Raw genomic sequence first — 27,149 nt, 5'->3', positions numbered from 1 at the left:
GAAATGGGGAAAGAAAGAGATGCATATAGAGAATGAAGGAGCTAAACAACAATTAGTGGGACTTATCTCACACAGTTGCCATGGAGATGGATGTGTATTCCACTCTGTTTAAAAGTGTACAAGTGGAGCCAGCACAAGCTCAGGTCTGCAATCAGACAGACGCACTGAGGCTTTGGCTCTCATTCTCAAATCAAATACACAAGAACATCTGTATTCCAAAACACACAGCTCAGACAATGATGGGACACCGCTTGAAATAAAGCAGCACAAACCTCAGTTCAATATTTAGATTTTATTCGTATTCCTGCAGAGATGCATAGACACACATGCCTACATAATACAAGATATGAACTGCTTTTTCTTTAGACATATAACATTGTACATGTTTATCCAAAAGTTACAGTGCTGTACCATATCATCTATTGGTGTACTGTATTAGCCTCTTTTTTAGCATGTTACGTCATCCCTGAAACACACAAACAAACTCACGGTTACTGGCTAAAGGCAGATACTGTTGGACTGTATAACTAGACAGTGAATGCACCTTCTTGATAGATAATGATACTCTGCTACATACAGCAGTACTGATATTTACATGATGCACTTTTTGGCTCTAAATAACGTTTCACTTGAACTGTTGTTACGAAACATAAGGCAACTATGGCAGACAACAAATCAGAAAAAAAGTGTTGTACAAAAACTTTTTTTTTTTTTTTGTCTGTGTGCGAACATGATTGACATCTCAACAATATAAGCCTTTCTTAACAACAAAGTATACTACTTTTTTTATATCATTATTATTATTATTATTGTTAAAATTAATATAATTAGTAGTATTACAAGACAGTAGGACAGGTTATACAGCGTGTACAAAAAGAAGATTAGATTACAGTGAACTAACATAGCAGAACAAAGTTTTCAGATTTTGGTCCCATCTCAACCAGCGATGTTACATATATTGATGATTTCAAATGTAAGACTTCATGTAATTTATATTACAGAAAACGATGGTTGGAAAAGCATTCAGCTGCTACTGTGTTCTTTAATAAATTTAATAAAACTTTTTTATTTATTTTCTTTATAAGAAACTGCCTTCGAAATAAAATAAGTTTGGAAAACTGCTCTTGAAGAACCTTGTTTGAGGGTTATTTGTACAGTGATTAATGGGTCATTCTTACAGTTGTGTTAGTTGGCCTGTGATCTCTGGAAGATACTGTACAGACACAGGGTGGTTTCTGCTTTTGTCCAAATAAAGACAAGCTGAGAATTTGTATCCTGAGGGGAGAAATGTTTTAGAGATATTGATGTATATTACTGTTCAAAAGTTTGTTTGTTTGTTTTTTGAAAGAAATTTGTATTTTTATACAGCAAATATTCCTTAAATTGATCAAAAGGGACAGTAAAGACTTTTACATAGTTACAATTTAATTATATTTCAAATAAATGCTGTTCTTTGGAATCAAAGAATTATGAACAAAGAATTACAGTTTTCATAAAATGTTTAAGCAGCACAACTGTGATAATAACATTGATAACAATAATAAATGTTTCTTGAGCGGCAAATCAGCATATCAGAATGATTTCTGAAGGCTCATGTGACACTGAAGACTGGAGTAATAATGCTGAAAATTCAGCTTTGCCATTACAGGAATACATTTAATTTTAAAATACATTAAAATATAAAACTGTTACATTAAATTGTAATAATATATCACAATATTACTGGTTTTACTGTATTTTTTATTGGTGAGCATAAGAGTCTTCTTTCAAAAACATCAATTTTACAGACTCAAACTTTTGAACAGTAGTGTATCTAGAACAGGAACAGTGCACATTTCTAATGGTATCATAAGTTTCAGTCTGAATTTGCACTTTAAGATAGATAATCTTGACAGGAAAGACATATTGAAAGGTTTGTCCTTTTAAAAAGTCTCTAAAAATGGTAATAAAGTTATTTTGTAAACTTTCAGCATTTAACTAGCACTTACAATTATGCAATTTTAATGGGGTCTCAAGCAACATTGATCATCATTAATATTTTAAAGAGTAACTTCGGGTAGGATTTTTATGTGCCCTAAATATAAAAGTACATTAAAGATAGATTTTGACCAAAAGTACTCTATCATGCTAATACATGCCTGGCAGCTTGAAAAACGGACAGATGATGATGATCCATATTTTACCAGTCTACAGGGGTATCGCACCCTTGACTGAGATAGATGATGCATGACTAATGAGAAGATGATTGATTGGTGAGCATCTCAGAAGAGTCCTATCAGGACCAAGTCCCTTAGGTCAGGAAGCTGACTTCTGCTTGAGTGTAGTTTGCTGGGGTTGTGAGAGTGTCTTTACAGCTCTCTGAAACAAAGACACAAAGAGAGAAAACAGTTAAACCAAACTTACCATACTAATACACACACGGCAGGGTCAGAAATTAACCAGCAAAAATGTTAACGCAAGAGAGATGAAAGGGAATTATGCCATGTACACACTGCAGCTAAATTCAGTTGTCAATTCCCCTTCAAGTGCCTAATCCTGTTCTGTACAGACACAGTTCAGCAAGTTACGGGAATGACAACCGCATTCTACAACTAAATTATCTCACAAAAAATGCAGGTAGTGACAACCGCATTTACAAAAATTATATGCAGTGTGTTCACTGTACCTAGTTGTTAATGACGTATTTAAATGCACATCATAGATCTGTCTCTCTTCTGTATGCATGGTAAAAGAAATCACAGGGAAAGAGGTACGAGCGTTTACTTGCTCGTGTTGCCAGATCTTGCAAGAAAACACAGAACAAGAAGCCCATAATAAACCCAAATAAATCAAAATGCTTTATATTGAAAATAAAACCCACTTTACCCACAATGCCCACTTTAATAACGAAACAAACTTGATCGCTTTATATATCTATATCTATATATCACCTCATGACCCTAGCAACAAGCTAAAGTATCAAGGAATCAAAATGTGCTTTAACCTAGTAACAGAGAATTATGCATAAGAAGTACCAATCATATTAGAAAAAATTATGAAATTAATCTTGTCACCTTTGTCATGCACTTATTCTATATAAACTGCTGTTCTCTTTTTGTTGGGCGGATTCTCTCTGAAATTGGTCTGAGATCCTCCGGCCGTGATTAAAGCATATTCAAAGGCATTGTCTGGAGTCTGTCTGGTGGTTGCTTCTGCGAAGCAGGTCAGCGGAGAACTAGATACCTTATTACCGAGTAATAGTGTTCATAATGGGTTAGACGTTGTCCGACTTGAAGCAGGCGTCGAAGTGGAGATGCCTAGTAGAGTATAACTTTGTAGGTGTTGAAGTGGAGACGTCTCATTTAGCTTAAGCCAGGTGCTATGGGGAATTTCTACCACAAGGTGAAAACTGGCCCAGAAATTCAATAGCAGGGGGAAAATATTTCCTCTTAAAGGGATAGTTCGGCCAAAAATGATATTTAACCCATGATTTACTCATCCTTAAGCCGTTCAAGAAGTATATGTCAATCTTTTTTCAGACGAACACATTTTCAGTTATTTTAGAAAATGTCTTCGATCTTTCAGTGGTTATAATGGGGTCCACCTCCTTCAAGTCCCAAAATGTGCATGCATCCTTCACAAAAGTAATCCATCCGGCTCCAGGGGGATAAACGAAGGCCTTCTGAGGGTAATCCGTGCGGTTTTGTCGTAAAAATATACATATTTAAAACTTTATAAACGAAAATTACTGGCTTCCGGTAGCGGTCGACGCGCGTTCACGGAGATGGATGCTGGCGTATGACGTAGGACGTAGCGTAGGAAGCGTCGTGACGTAGAACGAACGTGACAGCGCAGCCAGAGAGCAGAGCAAAACAAAACTCTACGTTCGTTCTACGTCACGACGCTTCCTACGTCCTACATCTCGAACGGCTTGAGGGTGAGTAAATCATGGGTTAAATATAATTTTTGGCCGAACTATCCCTTTAATAAAGTTAATATATGAGACTGACTGATGTAAAGAAGTGGTGTGATTTAGATCATTGAATCAAGCAAATCTTTAGACAACAGCACGGCATATGTTTTTATATAAGACTGTTCATGTAGAAAAAGATTTCTGCCAATTAAAATTCAGAATTTAGAATTCAGAAGCTTTGCAGTGAACTCAGACACTCTGGGGAAGCTGTGGGGTTTGTCCATGTTGCTAATGGAAACCTATTAGCATCAATTAAGTTGAGCTACCTTGGGACCAGAAGCAGATCCATAACTCACATCAGGACTACTGTAGATGATGCCTTTCACTGGTGGATGACAGGCTTTCCACATAATTACTCACAAATCAAGAAAGAAGTCAGCTTGAAAAAGCCTTGCTGCATGAGGGAAGACAGTGGCCAGCCAGGGAGACTCTGGGCCCTATCTTACACCCGGGACAATGCAGCGTCAAGGAAAACAAGTGTTTTTTTTGCTAGTTTCAGTCCGACACAGTTATTATTTTCACGTCCTGCGCCACGTTGTTTAAATAGCAAATGCATTTTGCGCCCATTTGTGCGCCCATGGGCGTGTTGGTCTGAAAACGAGGTGTGTTCTGGCGCATTGTTGGCGCGTTGCTATTTTGAGCAACCGAAATAAACTGCGCCATTGACCAACTGAAACCTGGTCTAAAGTAATAAACCTGGCGCAATATTTTTATTTGTTATTTAAAGAGCGCGTTAGTAATGTGCGCCTATAGGTGGGTCTACAACGCGCGTACACTCTGCTTATTAAACACACAGCTGACGCACAGCAGCACACAAACATACCAAATATTAAAATGAAAAGGATTACAATGTTAAAGATTATTATTGTGTACATAAAGATATGGTGGAATCCGGCTTGTCCCGCAGATGGGCTTGTCCCGTAGATGGCGCGAGCATAACTGGCATTTAAAAGGAATGGGAGATGATAGTCTGATTGGTTTAACGCACGTAAATCCCAAAACACACCCATTCATTAGAATATGGACAACCCTTTTAGACCATTTTTCCCGTCGTTAGCAAAAGTGGATTGGACACACCCTAAGTGATGGGCCCTGCGCTTTAGACCATGCGCTTATATCGTTAAAATTGGGCCCTCTGTCCTCTGCCCTGTGTGTGTGTGTGTGTGTGTGTGTGTGTGTGTGTGTGTGTGTGTGTGTGTGTGTGTGTGTGTGTGTGTATTTTTCAAATAACAATCTAAATATGCTATAGCTAAATTGGCTTGACTTGTTTTCATATGTTTCACACAACAAATAAACAAACAGATGAAATGCCATGAGTCTCTGGCCTATAGATCATTCGTACATATTTATTTTTAACATCAGCGATGACATTTCCAAGGATGGAGCATCTTTGCTATGTCTGGTGAGGAAATTATTGCCTGTAATCACTGTTCGTTTTCTGTCAGGACCACAGCTGCTGTACGTCGCTCTGCCCCTCATTGATTCACAGAGTGCATCTGTCTCCACATCAGCAAGGAAAATTGCATGCTTTTCACACAAACAAGAAATCAACCATCACAGAATGTCTGAAAGGCTTAGACGACCTCTGTTTGAATCTTCCAAGAATGGAGGGAAAAGGAAATCAAAAACAAGCAAGCATGCTAACTGGTGGGATTAATATTCATATTTCCTTTTATTGCCTCTTGAAATGAAAATTCATGTTCATGCTACATCAACTAGTCATAGATGAGATCACCGGACTATATTTAATTATGCATTTATTAATTTATGGAAATATTCATTAATTTACACATTAAGTGAACCCAAATGTACGCTCAGGCTCAAAACGCAGTAATGGAGGCATAATAGAAAAACAACTAGATGAAAACTGTAGCAATTCCCAGTTGCAAGAAATACTGCAATCCCAAGTTTTTCAGGTGTAATGTTCTATTATGGATTTCAGATGATTTTTCCCACCTTTTCAGCAACAGGCGCTAATAAGCTCCTGTTTTACATCAGCAGACGAGGATGTAAAAGGTGGAATGTTTGCTCAAGCAGCTCGTGATCAAGCGATTATCTCCAGAAATAGACTGCCGGCAACCTGTCAGAGCTTTGGGGAATTTGGGGGCTGAGGTGCAAGTCAGTCAGGCTGAGATGAAGTCTGACTTGACAGCAGCCATTAATGAAGGATGTCGGGTTTGTCAAATGGTTTGTCCATCATGATGTTGTTCAACATCTCCTTGTTTTGTGTGATGTTATCATCCTATTTCTCTCAGTTTTGAAGTGTCAGTTACAGAATATCTGCACTTATTTTATGGCACTCTATAATACTTTATTCTGATCAATAATGGCAATTTGCGGTCAAATATTTTTTTTATAATGACCTTTAAACTGCACAGCTGAACAATTTCCAGGATATCACTGCTAGTTTCATGTCCCACATTGCACTCTGCAGGCTCTTGCTTGTCATAATTATAATAAAATAATTTTGACTCAAAACAATGTCATACCTATTTATTTATTCATTTGGTAAAAAAATAAAATAAAATTATAATCTACAATCAGCAGGTCATTTTTGTAAGATAAATCCAAACAAAAGACAAGACCTAACCCATGATCATTTTGCAATATATATACAAACAGTGTTTCCCATACCTGTGGTGTCCTGCCATTTACAGTTTATTTCAATGTGGACAAAGCACAAAGCAAAGCCTTTCAAATGAACATACCCATGAACCAATTGGTTAAACACAGCCACCAGGTATGCACACACACTGGTGCTTAATTGTAGACACACCAATCAGGTTTAAGCACTCAAAAAGGCAACAGGTAAGTTCACCTGCCTTCAACAAAAATGGACGGTGTCAGAAGAAGAGGGAGAGTGCGGATGAGATGGGGAATCGGGAGAGGGAGACCGAGACCTGGAGGAGGGGTAGGGTAGGACATACACAAAGAAGAAGACAACCAAATCTGTGTACTGAAATTACGGACTAACACTGAGGGAGGCTGGACTGAGAGCACAGCCTAACCTAAGCAGGTACACGGTGGCATCAATAGTTCGGACATTTCGTCAAGAGCACAGGTGAGTAACGTATCTTCTGTCAACAGAAGATCCATAGCTTACTGCATGTACTATATCAAGAGTTTTGGTATCTATTCCATGTATCATTTTACAGTAAGCTACATGTATTTTGTTTGGCCAACATAGGATTGAACGTCGAGAACACCAAGGAGGGAGGGGCCCCATGTTCACACAGGAGCAAGAGAGAGAGAGATCATAAACCTCGTTTTGGCCAATAATGCAATCAGACTTAGAGAAATTCAAAGCCATATTGTCAATGATCACCCAATTTTCAATAATGTCCAACAGGTCTCTCTGTCAACAATAGCCCGTATCCTTAAAAAACATCAAGTTCTGATTAAACAACTGTATAATGTGCCATTTGAAAGAAATTCAGACAGGTTTTCAGGAAATTCAGGCAACGTTACATTACCCTTTGTGCTGCCATTACACAGAATGGGGTCCTCCACCGCCATGCCAACTTGGGTCCTTACAATACTGACCTCCTAATCTTACATTAGATTACACAATATTATCACAGCAGCAAACCAAAGGGACCAGGTGCAATACATTGTCGTCTGGGACAATGTAGCTTTCCATCGTTCTGCTCTGGCCCAAAACTGGTTTCAACAACACCCACAATTTACAGTTCAATACCTTCCACCATACTCCCCCTTCCTATACTGAACTGGATATGTAATTTATGCACTACTGTAAGCTTACAGTACAATGGTATGTTCAGTAATACTGTATGAAAACTGGAAAATGTTTTGTTATGAATGTTTTGTTGAAATGTTCAGTATTGACTGACTTGAGTACATGAAAAGAAATAAATATTTTCATTAGTCTGCACAATTGGTGTCATGTGATGTTGGTGAATTTATTTTTCCACTTTCTCTGTGTAAAAGTGTTTTAGGTTAAGCACAGGAGTGTTTAACTGATTCAAACAGAATCAGACGATGCATTGGCGTAGGAAGAAAAAAAAAAGTGGGTGGGTCCTCCCCCAGAAAAATGTTACTGGAGTAAATACCATTTCATTCTGGTGCCTTTTAATTAAACAAGTAAACTAAACTCCACGTAACGTCGGGCGGTGCTTTGCCTCCACGTCGTGCATTAAATGCACAGCTATCCGTGGATTATCCCCCTAATATGGTCATTTGCCAGCAATGACAACTTAAAGCTGTTATTGATGTTTGCAACGCAATATTTGACTGGAAAGGTACAACGGGCGGTTACTTTCGTCAGTTGCGGCTCGTTGAGAAATATAATGTAGCGATTCAGCGGAAATGGAGTTTAATTTATTAATTTTAATTAAAAAAAATATTTAATTTAATTCCTCAAGTGGAATGGATTTGACTGACGACGCTCTGAAAAGCGAACAGACAAATGCGCTGAATTAGAGGTGGTAAAAGTGAGTGGGTATAATATCATTGATCTTAAAAAGTGGGTGGGTCCGGTCCCACCCATATACAATGGTTCCGACGCCCATGATATGATGGTTGTGTTTATGTTATGACAACAAAATAAGGTTTTATAAGACGTATAGTTCTGACAAAAGTGTTCCATTTTGCAAATGATCTGAGGTGTAGTGCTACTTTGGTGTAGTGTTGTGCTAATTGTGTCAACGGGTTTGAAAAACCGGGCCCTGTTTTCAAAATTGTGCTTAAGCAATTGAAAAAAACTGTAATTTGTTTCACCTCAGTTCCACCACAAACCAAAAGATTTTTACACTTCTTATAATAACATAAAAGATCACTAATGTTGTGTTTTATGCCATTGCATAAAGCATCTGTCAATTGAACTAAAATACGCGTTATGCGTGTTTCAGAACGAAGCATGGCATGTGAATAGCTAATGAGCCAGTAGGCGTGTTTCCATTACAGATTTGCGCAAAAAAAAAAAAAAAAAAAAAAAAAATTCTCTAAATGTCGATAAACAAATATTGCGAAATGACGGCGTTTCCATTAACTAAAACGTCTTTTTTTCCTCTCATGATCAGTCATTCCATGGCAACGGATGTTGGTAGGTTTATATAGTTTATATATATCCAAGCCACCGCACTAGTCATTATTTTTAATGGAAGGAGACGTATTATCCAAGCATTAATGGTAAGGAAACCCCTTATACTTGTGAGTGGCACATATGAGGTGTTTCTCCCTCATATCTGCTTCTAGCTCTTGGTTGAGGTATTTCTTTGAGTTTTAGAATCCAGTATTCCTGCAATTCTTTTGTCTTTTATGAATTTCATAAAGAACTCTGTCTCGTCTTCTGTCCAAAACATACCACGTCATCTACGTCAGGTGACCTGTAAATGCGCAAAAACTGCTTCCATTGCAGTTTTGCGAAATATTCCTTTTTCGAATTGTCTGAAAAACCACCTCATGCGAGCGTATTTGCGCTATTTGAAGCTATTGCGCCCAATTTGCGCTATTTGAAGGGTAATGGAAACGCGGCTAGTGATTTCGGCTCAATTCACAATAAATGCAAAAAAACATCATTCATTTGGGATTTTACTAGTGTAGTGTAAAGTAAAATGATTAAAATACTTAATTTTTCATTAACATTTATATTATACAGTGCAGTTGAATTACACTAGTTATTGTGATGGAGTTTTTAATTAATCAAGGTTAATTAATCAATTAACAATTGTTTTTCTTGCAGGAACGACATTCATATGCTTCTAAATGTTTCCAAACTCTTTGGGGAAAACTTGTGACTTTGAGTGTGTATGTGTGTGTGTATAAATAACAAATAGGGGAGGTGAAACTAAACAGATTACTAGTTCTCAAACCTTGTGATGAGTAATCAAAAAAACAGAGTTTGCTTGTGGAAAAAGGTTGGGGCTTTTGAACCAATTGAACCAATCATATTGAAGCTGACATGTTAGTCTTATTTGTTTTCTCGATTCTATCAAAACTGTTGTATCCGTGTTTTATGGTGGGATTCTCAATGGAATTTGTCTGAGATCCTCCGGCCTTGCTTCTTGGGAGAGATTCCGTGAGAACTGCTTGGGAAGATCTCCTGGCCGTGATTAAAGCATTTAAAGGACATTTGCTTGAGTCTGTTTGTCGATTATTCCGGCGCAGGAAGCTAGTTTAGGAAGTAAGCTAGTTTAGGGGAACAAGTTAGTTAGGTGACTATTATTGAATGGGGATGTCGATTTGTAGACGAGACCCAGATAGACTAAACGTCGACAGTAGACATTCGGGGACGTCGATTTGTAGATGAGACCCAGATAGACTAAACGTCAACAGTAGACATTCGGGGACGTCGATCTGTAGACGAGACCCAGATAGACTAAACGTCAACAGTAGACATTCGGGGACGTCGATTTGTAGAAGAGACCCAGATAGACTAAACGTCGACAGTAGACATTCGGGGACGTCGATTTGTAGACGAGACCCAGATAGTTAGGTTTAGGGAAAAATCTACCACATTATATATCACTATCTTAGGGATAATAATAATAATAGCTATATTATTATTATTATTATTAGTCCACTTTAAAAAGACTTTACTCTTTTATATTTTGACACTGAAAATGGGTTGAAGCTCATATTTATCAGTACCATTTCTCCTAAAGGATAGGACTAACTCCATAGCCAGCAGTTCCCCTTTACCTGTGTGGATGGTGGGTTCAGCTCCGCAAGAAAAGTCTCCAGAATTCAGCAGGAAGCAAGTTGCCTCTTTCATGGTCTTGTCTCTGTTGCGTGAACATCGGAGGGTCCACCTCTCGCTGGGAGAGAGCGGTTGGGTCAGACTGCAGCCCTCCTCTTCTGAAAGAGTAACGTTGGCATCGCCATTCTGCTTTGAATCTGACAACGGGATAAAAAAGACAAAAACATGCATGTCAGTTTTCATGGCAATGTTGGCCATCAAGAGAGAACAGATTTCAATATTTGCAGTGAATATAATGTTAATTATAAGAATTAGCATAAACTGCACAAAAAATGTTGTTAGATTTATGCTTACTTTGAGAAAAATCTTAATATAAATGGTATTTTTTTAATATATCTTGTTTTAAGGATGTTTTAAGGATCCATGTTAATATATTTGATGTAATTATTGTAATATTTCCTATATAATGCTCTGTTAAGGATTTCGGGGTTATGTTTTGCTTTGCCAAAACAATTGATTTAATCACTTAAAACAAATCTGATATGATGATTTTGTGTTACTATTTAGTATTTTGAAAGACATGGCTTTATATTCCAGGAGTCTTTAGCCTTATTGTACCATATAGTTTCATACATCCTCTCAGACATCACAATTGTCATGAAAATCCTGATGTTCTACCTGAGCGGTTTCTTCCGATGTTCTCCTCAGCGGCGAGGGGGCATGTGTCACTCTGTGTGCTGTTTCTTGGCGAGTTGCTTTCAGACTTCCCAAATGAGGCAGAGTCTATCACCATATCTGGGTTTGGGTTGTGCTTCTTCTTCTTCTTGGGCAGCTTCTGCTTGGCCATAGCCAGCGAGTAGTACATCCCAAAATTGTTAACGATAACGGGCACTGGCATGGCGATGGTAAGCACGCCCGCTAATGCGCATAACGCACCGACCATCATCCCCAGCCACGTCTTAGGGTACATGTCCCCATAACCTAGTGTCGTCATGGTGACCACCGCCCACCAGAAGCTAATGGGAATGTTCTTGAAATGAGTGTGATTGCTGCCACTAGGGTCTTGGGGATCTGCACCGATACGTTCGGCGTAGTAGATCATGGTGGCGAAGATGAGCACCCCGAGAGCAAGAAAGATGATGAGAAGGCAAAACTCATTGACACTCGCCCGCAAGGTGTGGCCAAGGACCCTGAGACCCACAAAATGTCGCGTGAGCTTAAAGATCCGTAGGATGCGCACGAAACGGACCACGCGCAGAAATCCCAGGACATCCTTGGCAGCTTTAGATGTGAGCCAACTCAAACTCATCTCCAGGTAGAAAGGCAGGATGGCTACAAAGTCAATGATGTTTAGCGTGTTCTTGATGAAGAGAAGCTTGTTCGGGCAACATATGATGCGGACCAGGAACTCAAAGGTAAACCAAACCACGCAGATTCCCTCCACCAGCATGAGCACTGGTTTGGTCTCCATCTCCAGCCTGAAGGTCCCTGTGGTGTTTCCGACTGAAGCTGTGTCAGTGCGATTAACAAGCTCATTAAAGGCCTCATGGGTCTCCAGGCAGAAGTTAGTGATGGACACCAGGATGAAAAAGAGAGAGACAAAGGCAATAATCTGAAACAGACAAATGTAGATGTAAGTAGATTAGACTAGAAATAAAACACAACTCAAACAAGTTTTTAAATACATTTGATTGGACGTAGGGGTGGATGATCAGACGATTTTATATTGTGATCAATCTTGAAGACGCCTACAATCTACTTTTCAAGCGAATCTATAGAGATTGTGATCTTTTATGTCCTTGTAATAATGTTAAAATACAGCAATGACGGCCTACTGGATGGCTGTGCTGACTGGCCAACTTATATCATGTGTCTCTATCAAGTGTCTTTCATGCATGGTGACGCAAATCAGTCAAATTATGTAATGTGAGTCTACTGCGGTACATGCTTTGTTTTAAAAAAAGTTATTAAAAGTGCATTGAACTGAGAAAGAGACTGATCCCCACGTGCTTTCTGTGAGCGCACTGCGAGACGGAGCAGAACACAGACGAGCAAAGTATACTTGGGGTTTCAGGTGCACGCGTAAATGGTCAAATATACACAAAAATATGTCAAAATGTCCAGTCAGTTATGTCTTCAGTGAATAAAGAAATTGGATGCATGTCATTATATTAGATCCATGCATTTGGTTTAAAAAACTGCTGCTGTCTGTGTCATTAATGTTAAACAAAAGACAAAGACAAAATCACTCACTGCTCTTGACAATCAATGTTAATTTGTACAGTGAAGACTATGCAGTGTTTTAAAGTTTAACTTAGGGTTTAATGACTATTTTGACAACTGATTGTTTAATGCAATACTGTTTTTTTTTTATTGTGCAAATAGATGAATCCATAGGCTTGTTCCAGTCTGGATATTCTCGATAGTACATTGTGGATCGTGACTCTTTGTTATAAGATCGTGATATGAAATTTTGGGAAGATCGCACACCTCTAATTGGGCCATGACATTTTAATGAATATTTGCACAGTAAGCATTTTCACAATTTATGATGACAGTCTGAAAAGATGACATTCTTCGCAAACCATTGAAACCATACGATATCTAAACCCAGAGCCTTTGTATCAATTATGTAAATGCAATTGAATTTATGTCCCTTCACACATGTAAAATAAATATTTTTGTTCATGCATATTTATTGTATTTCTCCCATTTAAATTCCTTATGATGGTATATTGGCTAACATAATTCTGGTTAATGTATTATAACTTCATAGCATTCATATTCAACTCGAGAGAAAATATATATATATTGGTGGGTTCATATTTTAACGTGCCTTGTCAATATTTTACACACCACAAAGATGAATCAATTTTATTTTTAGCAGCATTTCTTTATGTGTCAGAATATGTTTACATTGCATATTAATCATTACGTTTTCATTACTAAAAAGTCAACATTTTATTTATAGTTTATAGTTTGCTATAACCCACTGTAATGAATAGCTAGTCTTAGCAAACACGCATGTGCTAATGTAACTATCACTGCTCTTGCATTTTCAGTTATGGCTTTTCAAATATAGCTACATGCAGCATATAGTTTTGGCATTCATTGGCCCATCCTAACCCATCGACCTAACCATAGGCTCTTTTCAGCATAATGGTACCCCTCAAAACTCAAACATAACAGAAACCCTTTTAAATCCCAACATAACAGAACATTAAACGCTAATAGATATTTCCCTATATTACTGTAACCTTGAACAAAAACAGAGTTTATAACAGTTAAAGGAATAGTTCACTTTGAAACAAAAATTATGGCATCATTTACCCTCAAGTTGTTTCAAACCTGTATGAATTTCTTTCTTCTGCTGAACACAAAAGAGGGAAAAGTAGGGGAAAAAATACTATGGAAGTCATCATGGGGTACATCAACTGTTTGGTTACCGACCTTCTTCAAAATATCAAATATATACATTTATACAGGTTTGAAACAATTGAGGGTGAGTAAATGATGACAGAAGTTTTATTTTTAAGTGAACTATTCCTTTGATTTCAACATTTTCTCTCCTTACACAGTCAAAACATGCTGATTATACTGTTTAATAGTTCACATAACTTATTTCCATTAAGTGCAATGCAATGAACTTTCAGTCATATTTGAGGTAAAATAACTTGTTTTATTTAGTAAATTTCTTTTCTTTTTTTGTCACAGATTTAAATGAGTTGTTTAATGCATTACCTCTTCATGTTATTAAAAAACATTTAAAACACTTTTTGCAGCACTTGCCAGAAACTCTCTCACATCGTCCCCAGGCCACCCATCCTTATTTGTTGAGCCATATTAGTCTCCTTCCTTATTAACATACAGTATTATCTCAAAATGTACAACCAATGGAGGCCATTTATTTTTCCTTCATTAGCAAGAAACAATTAAATTAGCCCAAATTAAGCTCCAAATTATCTCTAACAATGATGCCGTGCAGAGTTTAACGAAAATCATCAAATGAAATTGTATATGAAATCAACAGCAGCTAGATGGATCTATGTGGACTGAGCGGCAATTGTTCTTTTTTGAAGAAACTAAAAGAGGAAGAATATGTGAAGAAAGGATGGAGCAGCAAAGCAAGCGGAATGGGGGGCGTGTTTGGGGTTGGGTAACCATGACAACCATGTCACACTAGCACCACACAGTTGACTTCTTGTCACGCTGAAGGAGGTACAAGCCCATGGGCGACACAAGGGCGATGTAATCAATTTTATTTATGTTTGCACATCCTCACAGGAGTAATAAATGAAGACACTTTTAACCATTTTAACAATTCATTACAGCAGGCTGCCTGTTCAAGATTTGGCGGGCTTAATAAACCCTGACAGAGCTTTAAGATCAGGAGTCTTCAGTTTTTTTTTCAGGTCAAGGACCTCTTGGTGAATAGACATGCATATTGTTAGTTATATGCATTTTAAGTCTAACTTATACTAACATTGGTGAAGGTGATTTCACCAAGTACAACATGTTCCTGGATCAACATCTTTGTTGTGCCGGACAATCATTTCATCCGCATTAACTCCATCCCTTTCTTACAATCGACTGCAAGCTTGCATTAAAACAAATCTGCCTCCATTCAATCAACAACTGATGGATTGAATCAAGTTCCTGCCCTACATTTTCTTTCTTTTCCGTTAACACATTTCACTCAGATATACATCACTATATGGAGGTAAATATCTATTGCTACTTTCGTTTTATCATGACTTTAACACCATTTCCATTTTTTTACATATATTTTAAGGGGGGGAGAAATTGAACAGAACAGAAATTCTACTGTTGAAGAAATTATTTTCTTTCTTTTTTTGTTGCTAATATACTTTTTTACACACACAAAAAAAATTGCTCCAGATCAAACAACAATTGCCAGACATCCTGTAGCTCCAACTATTGAAGACCTCTGGCTTTGACTTCATTCAAAACAAGCTTCTCGGTATTTGTTTTTGAGAAGGTGAACCATCAGTTCTCTGTTGAGAAGGTGAACATATTGACCCTGTAAATTTATGACGGGCAGATGTGTCCCGTGACTAGGATGGACCCAGCTCAGATCCCATATAGAGCACTTCCTGTTGTTGTACGGATCAAAATGAGAAAACTTCCTTTACTCTTACTATAGCATATCTGTGCATGCACTTTTCCCCCTGTTAGATAACAGTAGAATTATGCAAAGACAACAATACTTGGCTGTGGCGAAATTCCGGCAAAGTAATATTTCATTGCTGCACATTTCGCAACACTTTCAAAGTGAATTGTCCAGCAAGCGTTCAGTTTTATGAAGGAGACTTTGGATGAACAGGACGGGAGACGATCACACTTAAACATCAATCGTTGGAAGGTAAGAGACAGGGAAGTGAGTCCTTACTCAATGAGACCAGACCAAGAGACTGTGTAAGGTGAGTGCTTTTATGCTGACTGTGCTATTGAAGATGTGCAGGTGATAGCGATCTCTGTGATTGGGAAGTGCATGCAGGTGAGGGCCAGGGAGGATGATGGGAAATGTAGTGAGGAGGTGGTGACTTAGCTGGTGACCGTGACACTACCGAGCAAGTTTACTATGTTAGAAAAGCCTTATGGAGCTGGTTATGTGATGCAAATATCAAAATGTATAAATCACACACTATGGTGAAAGTGTTTTGACGTAATAACGCAAGGAACCATGTGAAAGGAGTCTTTATGAAAATGTAGGTACAGTAGAGACACGTTTTTCCAATAAGTCTGCTTACACAGTGCACTTGTGCAAATACATAGAGAACCAAAGATGAAGTATGACAGTTGTCTTTTCCAGCAGCCCTTTCATTTCACTCCTGATTAAAGTGCTTTATTGAGTACTTTTGAGTACAACTTTAATCAATAGCAAAGTGGCCACAAAAAGGGAAGTGCCCTCAGATTTAAACCAGCAACAATTTCAATCCTATTCAGGACCACATGAAGACATTTTTTTTTTTTCAGATGCTGAAATTCAAATGTGGTAATTAAATGAGAACACATATGTGGGCAGAGCGAGCGAGGGTGTCTGTGTTAAAAGGCACTTCTTCAGGAGATCTTTCTAGCAATAATAATAAGTCTACACCAAATCCTTTTAACTTTTAGCATCATAATTTAGGATTTAGGATTCTTTTAATATTGAAGCTAAAATTGATTGTGCAATCAGTTATAGTAACAATAGTACAATATTTTAATTATAGATATTGTAATAGAGCAGAGATGTTCTACGTTTATTTTAGTATAAAGATATTTTGTTTCCAAAGTCGCGTGTAGAATTTTTTTAAAGGAAATTTCTACCACAACAAATCTGCAGAATTCTCTGACTTACACTAGCACCTTAACTCATATTAGCTCTTCATGCCTATAATTTTGTGCTTCGCATAAAAGCAGACACCATATTTTCAGTAATGTGTGAGGCGAAGTTTCGTAGAAAGGGACTCTACGATATGTTTGTGTTCTAATGAGGAAATGGTGAAATAATTTAGTCAAGCTGCTCTCACTCCCCACAGAGTGCTATTGTTACAACATTAGCAAAACCTTTCAGAGTGCTGAATACAAACAGTTTAAGTGGAGTTGTAAATTGCTGGACAGATGGGTCATTGTGCACGTTTATCCAGCACTATATCACATGACAGAACACACATTATAAATACATTCTATTGCAACAGTTCATTAAAAATAATTCATTAAACAAAAGCTAATATCATGCATCCAATGCAACTGTTTTGTATGCTGACACCATTTTTTCCAATACGAAACATGAAAATATGAGAGTATGAAAATATGAGCTAAGATCTTGTATCTGAGCACTAACAGTATTAAGTGCAGAGAGGTTCTTTATTGGTTGCTACACTGTGCTAAAAATGTATTTACAGGAAGGCCAGATGGCTGTTAACTTAGTATTCATTATAAAAATAAACAATGATTGTTATGTGAGTTCATTTAGATGTAGAAATCACTATTTTTGTAAAGTGATTCATTGAAATCAGTCTGGCACTATTAACACTACTTTTACAATAACTGCTACTAAAATCTTACAGTATATCACAAAAAATGTTGAATAGTTGATAGCTGCAAATGTGCTAGCTTTGTAATGACACATCCTTTCACAAACACATCCAGATGTTTCTGATTTAGGAGTTTATCTATGACAAGAAAATATATAATGTTTGAGTTCAGAAAGAACTCAGAAAGAAGAATTTATGCTCACAAATGCTGCAATTATTTGATACAAAAAAATACAGTAAAAAATATATATTGTGAATTAGTCTAAAAGAAATATTTTCTATTTTAATATACTTAAAAATGTTTAAAATTCCTGTGATGTAAAGCTGAATTTTCAGCATTATTACTCCAGTCTTCAGTGTCACATGATCCTTCAGAAATCATTCTAATATGCTGATTTGGTCCTCAAGAGACATTTCTTATTATAATTAATGTTGAAAACAGTTGTGCTGCTTAATATTTTTTGAAAAACCATGATACTTTTTTTTAAATAATTAACATTTTTTAAGTTTAAATAAACAGATACAAAATTTTGTAACAATGTAAAGGTCTTTACTGTCACTTTTGATCAATTTAATGCATCCTTGCCTAATAAAATAAAACATCGTACTGACCCCAAACTATTGAACGGTGTATATGTGAGTGAGAGAGAGTGTTAAAGAGAGAGAGAACGTGTTGCTTGTGTCAGTGAGTGTCCACTTAGATAGTCTACCATACCAGCTGTTCACTACAGCAGCCTCCAGCTCATTTTGTATTTAGTCGCACCTCACAAAGACATTTACCCATAGTACAGCTGTCACATTCCAGTCCACCTGTATGAGCAAATGAAGTTTCCATGGAAAACAATTCAAGCCTGCCATAACTGTTAAACAAGTAAAAACAATGTCAGTAAAAGTAGGAAGACTCAGAATATATAGAATAAAGGATAAATATAAACTCTATAGCATTCAAGTCCTCAGGGGAGGTGTGCTAGTACCTTAATCACAGAGGATAGTTGTAGCTTTGCCTAGGACTGGATAAACAAATATGTTACCTATCCATTACTTTAATAACATCTTTTACAAAAATATAACACAATACATTTTCATCCTGCTCAAACAGTATTGCAAAGTGCTAGCAACTTCAAGGTCAAGGATTTGATTCTCAAAGAATGCATTAATGAATACAATGTCTTGAATGCAATGTACGTTGCTTTGGATAAAAGCATCTGCCAAATGGATAAAACTGTACATGTAATTGTGTTTTTTTGGTGAACATGGCCATGAATGTACTATACTTTCTGCTAGGGTTTTATGTTATTGTGTTGTGTTTAATTTCTTTAATGAAAAACATTAGTGGACATTATTAATTGAATCTTCTCCGCTGCCATAGGTCTCATATCTCATTGATACTTTCACATATTCAAACTTGCCATATCATGATAGGTCACATGACATGTGAGAACAATGATGTTTGACATTGACAAACAGATTTTGAGTGCAAGATTTTAGAGCTTAACACAAGTAAGGTATAATTCTAAGCAAAGCTTCAATATGCCAAGTGAACCATGACTTTGACTGCCTAAAAGGTACTCCCTCCATGCTTTATATTGTTCCTAAGCAAGCTGCAGACTGCAGGGAACTAAAGCAATTACATACACCAGGGATGAATTAAGTCACTATTATTTTGTCTGTCATATAACTCTGAGTCCAGTGCCAGTAGCACATAAGCTGTTGTGCCAAGCATTTCTCCAGAGAATCTGTCTTTTCCCTGCATGAACAACAGTGTTTGTGCATTTGATACATTTCTCTGCAACGGCTTTTGTGTGTGAATGCTCATTTCTGAGAGTAAGAACATTAACGTCAAGGCACACTGTCACTGCAGTAACATGTCAGGGCAAAATGCACTTGGGTCAGGGTCTGATAAACTGCGGAAACCCAGGAATAAAAAGGGTGAATAATTTAAATTGTGAATCGAGCTTGGCCTCCTTGACCTTGTGCTTGTATTTCTTCAGTGTATAAAAGTCTGTCACTGTGCATAATTGTGGAAACGATTTTGCTACAAAGAGCAATCAGTGGTTTATTTATTCCCTCTATGGTCTACCATGATTTTAGTTTTTCTATATGACTATATTTTTACTTAATGTTACATATTAAATTAAAATATAAATCTTCAAAAAGTCGGCATGAAATCAAACTGTTCAAAAGTTTGGGGTCGGTACGATTTTTTAATGTTTCAGAAATAAGTTTATTATGCTTACCAGGGCTGACTGCATCTATTTGATCAAAAATACAGTAAAAACAGTAATACTATTCAATTTAAAATAACTGTGTTTTAAAATGTAATTGATTCCTGTGCTGTGGAATATGCTGATTAGGAAACATGTCTTAATACTATTAATGTTGAAAACATGATTCTTTGATGAATAGAAGGTACGAAAGAACAGTATTTAAGTCACTTTACTGTCACTATTAATCAATTTAATGTGTCTTTGCTACAGGTAACAGTAGTGTAATGTTCCTGGTCTTTTATTGTGAATGATTCATCATTGCCCATTGGAAGCACAAATACGGTTTATTTAGAAAATTAGAACATTTTCATCAAAAATGTAATATCTTGCTCTGCTAATACAATGACTTCTTTTAAATGATTTTCTCAAAAACAATCAGCCTCAACATTACAAAACACCACTGCAGTGAACGTGTCATTGCAACAAGCTGTGAGTATAGGTCTGGGAAAAAGTCTAGCCTGCGAAGGATATCTACATTTAGACATTTATCTACAGGTTTATCTAAATGCCAAATGGTTTACCATACTTCTAAACAGACAAAGCCAACCTGTTCATACTCTGTAGCACAGAACTATGAAACTGCTAGAGACACAAGTCTGTTATATACACTCTCTCATTGTGTTCATATAAGGCTCATACCGGAGACCACGGCTCGCTGCATACCTGGACCAGCTTGTGCAGGTATAAATTCTGTGTGCATTTTATTAGAAAGAGACGTACATCAATGGACCTGCAGTCGAGTCTTCTGGTTAAATGTTCAAAGCGTCTGTTCATATTTAGCCTCTCTTATGGCTTGATTTAACACATAGTTTTGATTTTGAGATTACAAACAGGGCGTTCTTTCTTGCCAAAAACTTTTCAGAGTGTAAGCAACTGTCTCGTCCTGCCTGTAAAAAGCTTTTATTTCCATTTTTAATAGTTTTTAGATCAAACAACAGACTATCTGTGAATCTGGCAGGCAGCAGGCAGTCAGTGTCTAACAATAAACAAGATCATATTTTATATGGGTTGTGTTCCTCACATATGGTATTGTATCTTAGTCTTTGTTGATTGCATTCAAGAAAATAGATCAGAATAGCAAAAATAAGTAATTCCAGTACAAAAAAGAAAAAAAATCAACAGGTTATAAATGATTTCTTTTCTATTGTTTAATTTCTTGAAAATCATTAACAAAATAATTTGTAACAATACAATTTGTAATAATAAATAATTTTAGGCCGTATCACCCATGCACCCACAGAGCCCCCTACATCAACAAAGGTCAAGAAACAACACCTTTTGTGAGAGAGAGAGAGAGAGAGAGAGAGAGAGAGAGAGAGAGAGAGAGAGAGAGAGAGAGAGAGAGAGAGAGAGAGAGAGAGAGAGAGATTAAAAATGAGATTAGTAAAATGATCAAATAACAACAGAATATCCATCATATCATCATATCCATAAATAGAGAAAGGTTGCTCCGGCTCCTTTGACTCGTGTATAGTGTGAAAGTGGCATAGGTTCGTTGTCACAACGAGTAAGAAAGGTTGATATGGAGCATCACCCATTTTAAAAAACACCAAACAGAAGAGAGTCTGCTGGCAAAAAAAGAAAGTTTTCGATGAATCGATTAAGTGAATGATTCAATGACTCACTCATAAAGGCGGTTACTTGTTTGGTTTCTGAATGAATTCGTGCGTTTAAACAAATGGGTTGAATAAGTGATTCAAAGACTCACTCATTAAGACTCTTTGCCACCTACTGGCACAACGATGCAATGCACAGAAAGAGTCACTAAAAAGCAAAACTCTTATCTTAATCCAGCACAGATCCAGCTCATATTTAAGAAAAACGAAGGTTCAAAATGCACTACATCAGCGCATCTTCATTTACTGCGTTAGATTAAACTTGGAAGGGTCACAGTACTTTCATATTGTTGTCCTATTGTTAGTTTAATTGCTTCTATTGCTCTCCTAATTTGTAAGTCGCTTTGGATATCACATATTTGTTAATGAGTGGAGAGACCATTATCTTTCACAGTGAGTTCCCTACACGGCTTTCTAAAGTACAGTTAGGCTACTGTCCACACATGCCAATGGGAAATACGTGCATGTCTTAGATTGAGCCTAGAGATTGTTTTAAAGTCATTTTTAATGATGATTAAACATCAGGCTATATTGTTCATATTAGGGATCTCTGATATCTCATGAAGGTTCAATCCATAATTTCTCCACTAGAGCCCCTTTAAAACACAGGAGCAGTTCTAAAGGCTTTTTAATAGCACACAACCATTCAAAATCATGCTAGCAGAATGCCTAGCACGGCACACATCCAGACAGTTTCTGCCCTCGGTCAATTACCCGGTGACTGATTAATTACCATGACGGTGAAAAAGTAATGCTGTAATTAGAGGTAGACCTTACACATCACACACACACACACCAAAACCTTTATTTTAAGGTGACATAGTTAAATGTTCTATAGTAATAACAGTAAATTATTCATAATTACATTAAATATATTTACATTACATTTATATTTAATCATTTAGCAAACGCTTTTATCCAAAGTGACTTACAAATGTGAGGAGAGCATTAGAAGCATGCAATAGGACAACAATATTTAAGTGCTGTGACCCTTCCCAGTTTATTCTAACGCTGTATATGTATAATTAATATTACTCAGTACTTATTTGAGTAAGGACAATGTAACTACGTAACCTTAAAATAAAGTATAACCCAAAAGAATATAGTTTGAAGAATGTTGGTAACGAAACAGTTTTGGTTCCCATTGACTTCCATTTTGCCAAGTACCGTAAGACTAAGACTCCTGGATCAACAAATTCTGTCAACATCCCTGTCTGAAAATGTAGTCCTAACTCTATAACTTCTTCCTAAAATCAGAGGGAAATGATAGGTGAATAACACTGAAAGCACCTAACCCTGGTGGTTGTGAGCCTTAACTTGATATAAACTGTAAACTTGTCCCTCAAATCTGATTGGTCGATTGGAATGTTGTTCCAGGCACACAAAAAAAAAGTTGATCCAGGAACATGTTGAACTTGGTGAAATCATGTTCACCCACATTGGATGGATAAAAAAGTAAAATGGAAGTCAATGGGAACTGAAACTGTTATTTTATGTTCAGCAGAAGAAGACAATACAAGTAGACTCATTAAACTACATTTGGGTCCAATTATTATTTGAATAGGGTAAGAAAATACACTTAAGTAAATTTATCTTAAAGGTTTTGACATTTTTACTGGGAGACAAGATACTGTAAAAAAATAAATGTTGGCAGTGTTTCTATTTCTTTCCATTTCTCCTCTGCCGTTTTTATCCCGTGATTAATGAAAGCCCTCATAGATAGATTTTCCTCTTTTCTAACTGTATTAGCTGGCCTGACTAGCCGTCAATATGGTAACATAAGCCCTGCAGCCCATAATGCTCTCAAGGCAGAGATAATTGAGAGAGCCGAAGAGCAGCAGGGTCCAAGAAACCCAACCATTTGCTCCTTGTCATTTCTGGGTGATTGGAATATAATGATGTCTTGTTTGCTCTGAGAGGTTTATTCTTCAGAAAGTGTATCTGTTCTGTTTCACCTCTTTCTTCCCTATTACTGGTTTTCTTAGAGGCGTGATCAGCATCTAGTCTGTCGGGCCTGTATGCTGGATATCATCTAAATTAATTAGGAAAAAACAGCTAGCTTAATAGTGATGAAGTGATGGACCTGCAAGGCAATGGCTCAGCTGTGTAGATGTTAACAACCAAAGCAGCTCAGCTGTGACAAACACACTGAATATCAATGAAATGTGATGTCTGTTTTGTAGCCTAAAGAGAAAAGAGACACATTGTATGAGAGCACTGTAATTTTATATATTTTTAGTGACCTCTGTGCCAAACAACTAAATTAATTCCTAACTTTTACATTTCTCAAAGGGGAGAATTGATTTCCCGGTCAAAAACAAAAGCAGCCATAAGGTCCAGGGTTCAATACTGCAACAGAGATTTAGTCCTACAATAAAAAGCTTTCACATTACTGATTTAAAAAGCTCATTACAGTAGTGACTGTATGCTCTGCCAAGGGTGCTCTTGCTTGTGATTTCATTACACTTCGAATTTTGCTTCAAAAAACTCAGATATAAAAGATATGATTAGCTATAAAATGCACAAAATAGACGTGATAACAAAATCAGGGCAAGTTTGCCGTCTGTAAGAAATGAATACTTCAATTTTATCGTTTTTATAGTTACAAACAATTTCTATTTCAAATGAAGGTAATCTATTAAACTTTCTATTCATCAAAGAATACTGAAAAAAATATATATATATCATCATGGAACCGTTTTCAACATTGATCATAAAATATGTATAGCATATTAGAATGATTTCTGAAGGATCATGTGACACTGAAGACTGGAGTAATAGCTGAAAAGAGCAGCTTTGGCATAAAATAAATAAATTACATTTTAAAATTATAAATAGAAAAGAGCTGCTTTAAATTGGAATAGGCTATTTCACAATATTACTGTTTTTACTGTATTTTTGATCAAATTAAGGTGAGCACTTTTCATGACTATCTAATGAGAACATTATCACACAAATAAATCAAACCAACCAGCTGAAGAACTGTGAGCGGTGATACACTTTATTCTACGAGTGAGAGGTGAAACGTTTTATTCTAATCATGGTTAATGCCTGCGAGTCGATCCTTCTCATCATCTCATCATCATTTGGTGGACTTACAACGGACATATAGACATTTTAAAAGCATTTTAAAGGCACTGTGTCCATGCTCTCTTACTTTCTCCTATTTTAGTTTGTCGTTTGCACACACTGATTGAATCTTGACTAACATTAAGCCTCAAAATCTAAAGACCACTCCTCTGACACAGCCCTCAATACGCATTCTCTGTCTAGTAGAGCTGGTTTAAGGCAATTTATCTGCTAGTAAATAACCAACCTAGCAATAAAGGAGACAAATAGACAAATCTGAATGTTGCACAACTTTTGATAAATCATTTTGACTCTGTAGCATCGTAGAAATGTCTCCAAATGACATTCATCCATCACAGCAAGAGAGGATTTCACACATCTGACATCAGCATGTGACACATTAGAGCAGGTGGCATCTGGGTGAGTGCATGTTTGCAACAGTGTGAGACAGGTGCCATTCAATAGACAGTTTGTGCTGATTGTGTTTCCACCCGTAACCACAGAGTAAAGATGGATCTGTGATCATGACATTTATTCAAAACTACCTTACAAATTGAGACTAAAGCCTGAAAACTCTAATGGCCATAATGCAACAACACCTGTTGGCATGCATCACCTGTTAGATGTGCATAACTGACACTAAATACTGCATGATGCAAGTCTATTTTTGTCAATCATTTTAAAATGGTTTCTAATTTAGATGCGCATATTGTGATCAGGTTATGGCTCATTCCATGAACATGGCATTTGGTGTCCCACTACCTTTTTTTTAAGCATTTATAGAGACAATAATCACACAGGTTAAAAGAACTCTTGGATTATCTAAAATAAAAGTAATCTATCATGAAAAGTAGCCAAAAGTCCCCCTTTAAAAGGTCCTTTTGGACTGTCCCGCCTCTGAGCACTTGACCTTTGCAATTGTATCCAACAATTAAAATCATACAATCAAGACATGTTTTCTACAGTTGGTGCTGTTGTCTGTTGAACTGATATTCAATTCATTGCAATTTAAATTTTAATGACCAATTACTTTTAATCATCAAATATGTGATATTTAGAGTTGTGACATTTTATGAGTTTCCCCTTTTTACAACAAAAATGTAACGTTCTTTAACATTCTGACACCAAAGAAATAACACAGTAGCCTAATTTGGTACTTACCTTGAAATAAAGGTTTACAAACAACTAGGGAACAAAAAGTTTTCAAAGGAACTTCACACATGCTCTAGGCTATATGGCCTATGCATACGATGAATTGAAATAAAGCAGCTCACATGATAAAGTATAAGGATCACCTCTTTGACCATTTGTTGAAGAAAAAAAATAAAAATTTCAAAGGCCTTATTTTTCCCCCTATTCTTGTATTGTGAATTCGAATATCTTACCCGGGCTGCACGCGAAGAATATGGATCTTCAAAGAGCGCCCATATTTTTGGTTGCCAAACTTCACAGCATCCCCTGGAGTGGTCAGGGCTGTCCTCAATGCCGAAGCGTCTGGGCAAGTCCTGGTCGTCCTCGGTATCCTCAGGGTCTGGCGGCTCGAAAATATCAAGTGCCTCTTCTGCGTCCCTGTGCTGGCGGTATGTCATCCAGCAACAGGGCTCCACGTCCGTCTCATCGATGCCCCAAAATGCCAACTCCTCCTCGAACAGAGGGCCGCACACATCCGCTGGGCAGTGAAGCTTGCCAGTCCTGTAGTAGTTCAGCACATAGGCGAATATGCCCGGGTGTCGATCAAAAAATAATTCGCTGGTGGTGGGCGTCTGCCCCATGTCTGCGTCCGGGTTCACCTGGTTGTCCGTTTCGGCGAGCCAGGCGAGTCTCGTGCCCGGTATGGTCTTAAGGGTGCTCCTGTAGGTTTCGTGGCGCGTGCCGCCAACGTTGATTATGATTTTGTCCGAGTCTTCGCCTCTGGCCATCTCTTCCTTCAGACATGATTTGGAAGGAGGTTTATTGCCTGACTTGCGCCCGCGGTACGACGAAACACACACCGAGCTGATCATAGATTTCGATGGAGAGGCTTTTACCTAGTAACTCTCTTGGCTTTCAAAACCTGCGCAGCTGTCGTCAGTTCTAAAAGTCGAACAACTGTAGAGAGTTTCCGCCGTCACCATGACCATCAGAGACGCGAACAACCACCTGTTAACGGAGAAACTCTCAGTCTATGGGAGGATGCTTGCGTGGATCCTCATTCATGGGCACTTTGACACTATAGTAAACAGCAAAACATGAGCAAACCGTCCGCGTTTCACGACCGAATTAAGCGCGCGTGCTCAGGCATTTCTAATCACATTTACAAAGAAAAACAGAGCAGTTCAAATAAAAGTCAGACAACTCTAAAAATGCCCTCCAATTTCATCTCTTTCAAAACTCTCGTCACCTCGTCGTTGAATTATTAAATCCCATCCTGCGCGCGCATTATTCCTTAATCACAACAATTAATTTACAATAAAATCTTCCCGAATAACGTCTGCGATGTTAACTTTGATTGTACATCAGAATTAGACCAAATCATCTGTTGCCGAAGGATGAGACCGTATCATCAGT

At 37.3% G+C, this 27,149-nt stretch overlaps 1 protein-coding gene across 1 annotated transcript; it reads right to left on the bottom strand.

Annotated features, from left to right (window-relative positions):
* Positions 1-302: 302 nt before the first annotated feature.
* On the bottom strand, positions 303-27,149 carry kcnc4 (potassium voltage-gated channel, Shaw-related subfamily, member 4). The gene is made up of 4 exons (XM_084389006.1): positions 25,988-27,149; positions 11,289-12,222; positions 10,613-10,807; positions 303-2,358 (listed from the first exon to the last, which is right to left on the bottom strand). Exons 1-4 carry the CDS (start codon positions 26,603-26,605, stop codon positions 2,291-2,293), a joined length of 1,815 nt encoding a protein of 604 aa, XP_084245132.1. The 5' UTR covers positions 26,606-27,149; the 3' UTR covers positions 303-2,290.

This window comes from Rutilus rutilus (genome assembly GCF_951802725.1).
Source record: "Rutilus rutilus genome assembly, chromosome: 19".
NCBI lineage: Eukaryota > Metazoa > Chordata > Actinopteri > Cypriniformes > Leuciscidae > Rutilus > Rutilus rutilus.
The sequence above is the reverse complement of the archived record's forward strand: the minus strand, read 5'-3'. Positions and strand labels throughout refer to the sequence as shown.

Bases quoted from the DNA above. Each gene is read 5' to 3' on its own strand.
- kcnc4 (XM_084389006.1), bottom strand. From the start codon at position 26,605: ATGATCAGCTCGGTGTGTGTTTCGTCGTACCGCGGGCGCAAGTCAGGC. The intron at 10,808-11,288 runs GTAGAACATCAG...TCCCGTTGTCAG, and splicing joins CATCGGAAGAAACCGCTCAG to ATTCAAAGCAGAATGGCGAT. The intron at 2,359-10,612 runs GTAAAGGGGAAC...TCTTTGTTTCAG, and splicing joins TGAACCCACCATCCACACAG to AGAGCTGTAAAGACACTCTC.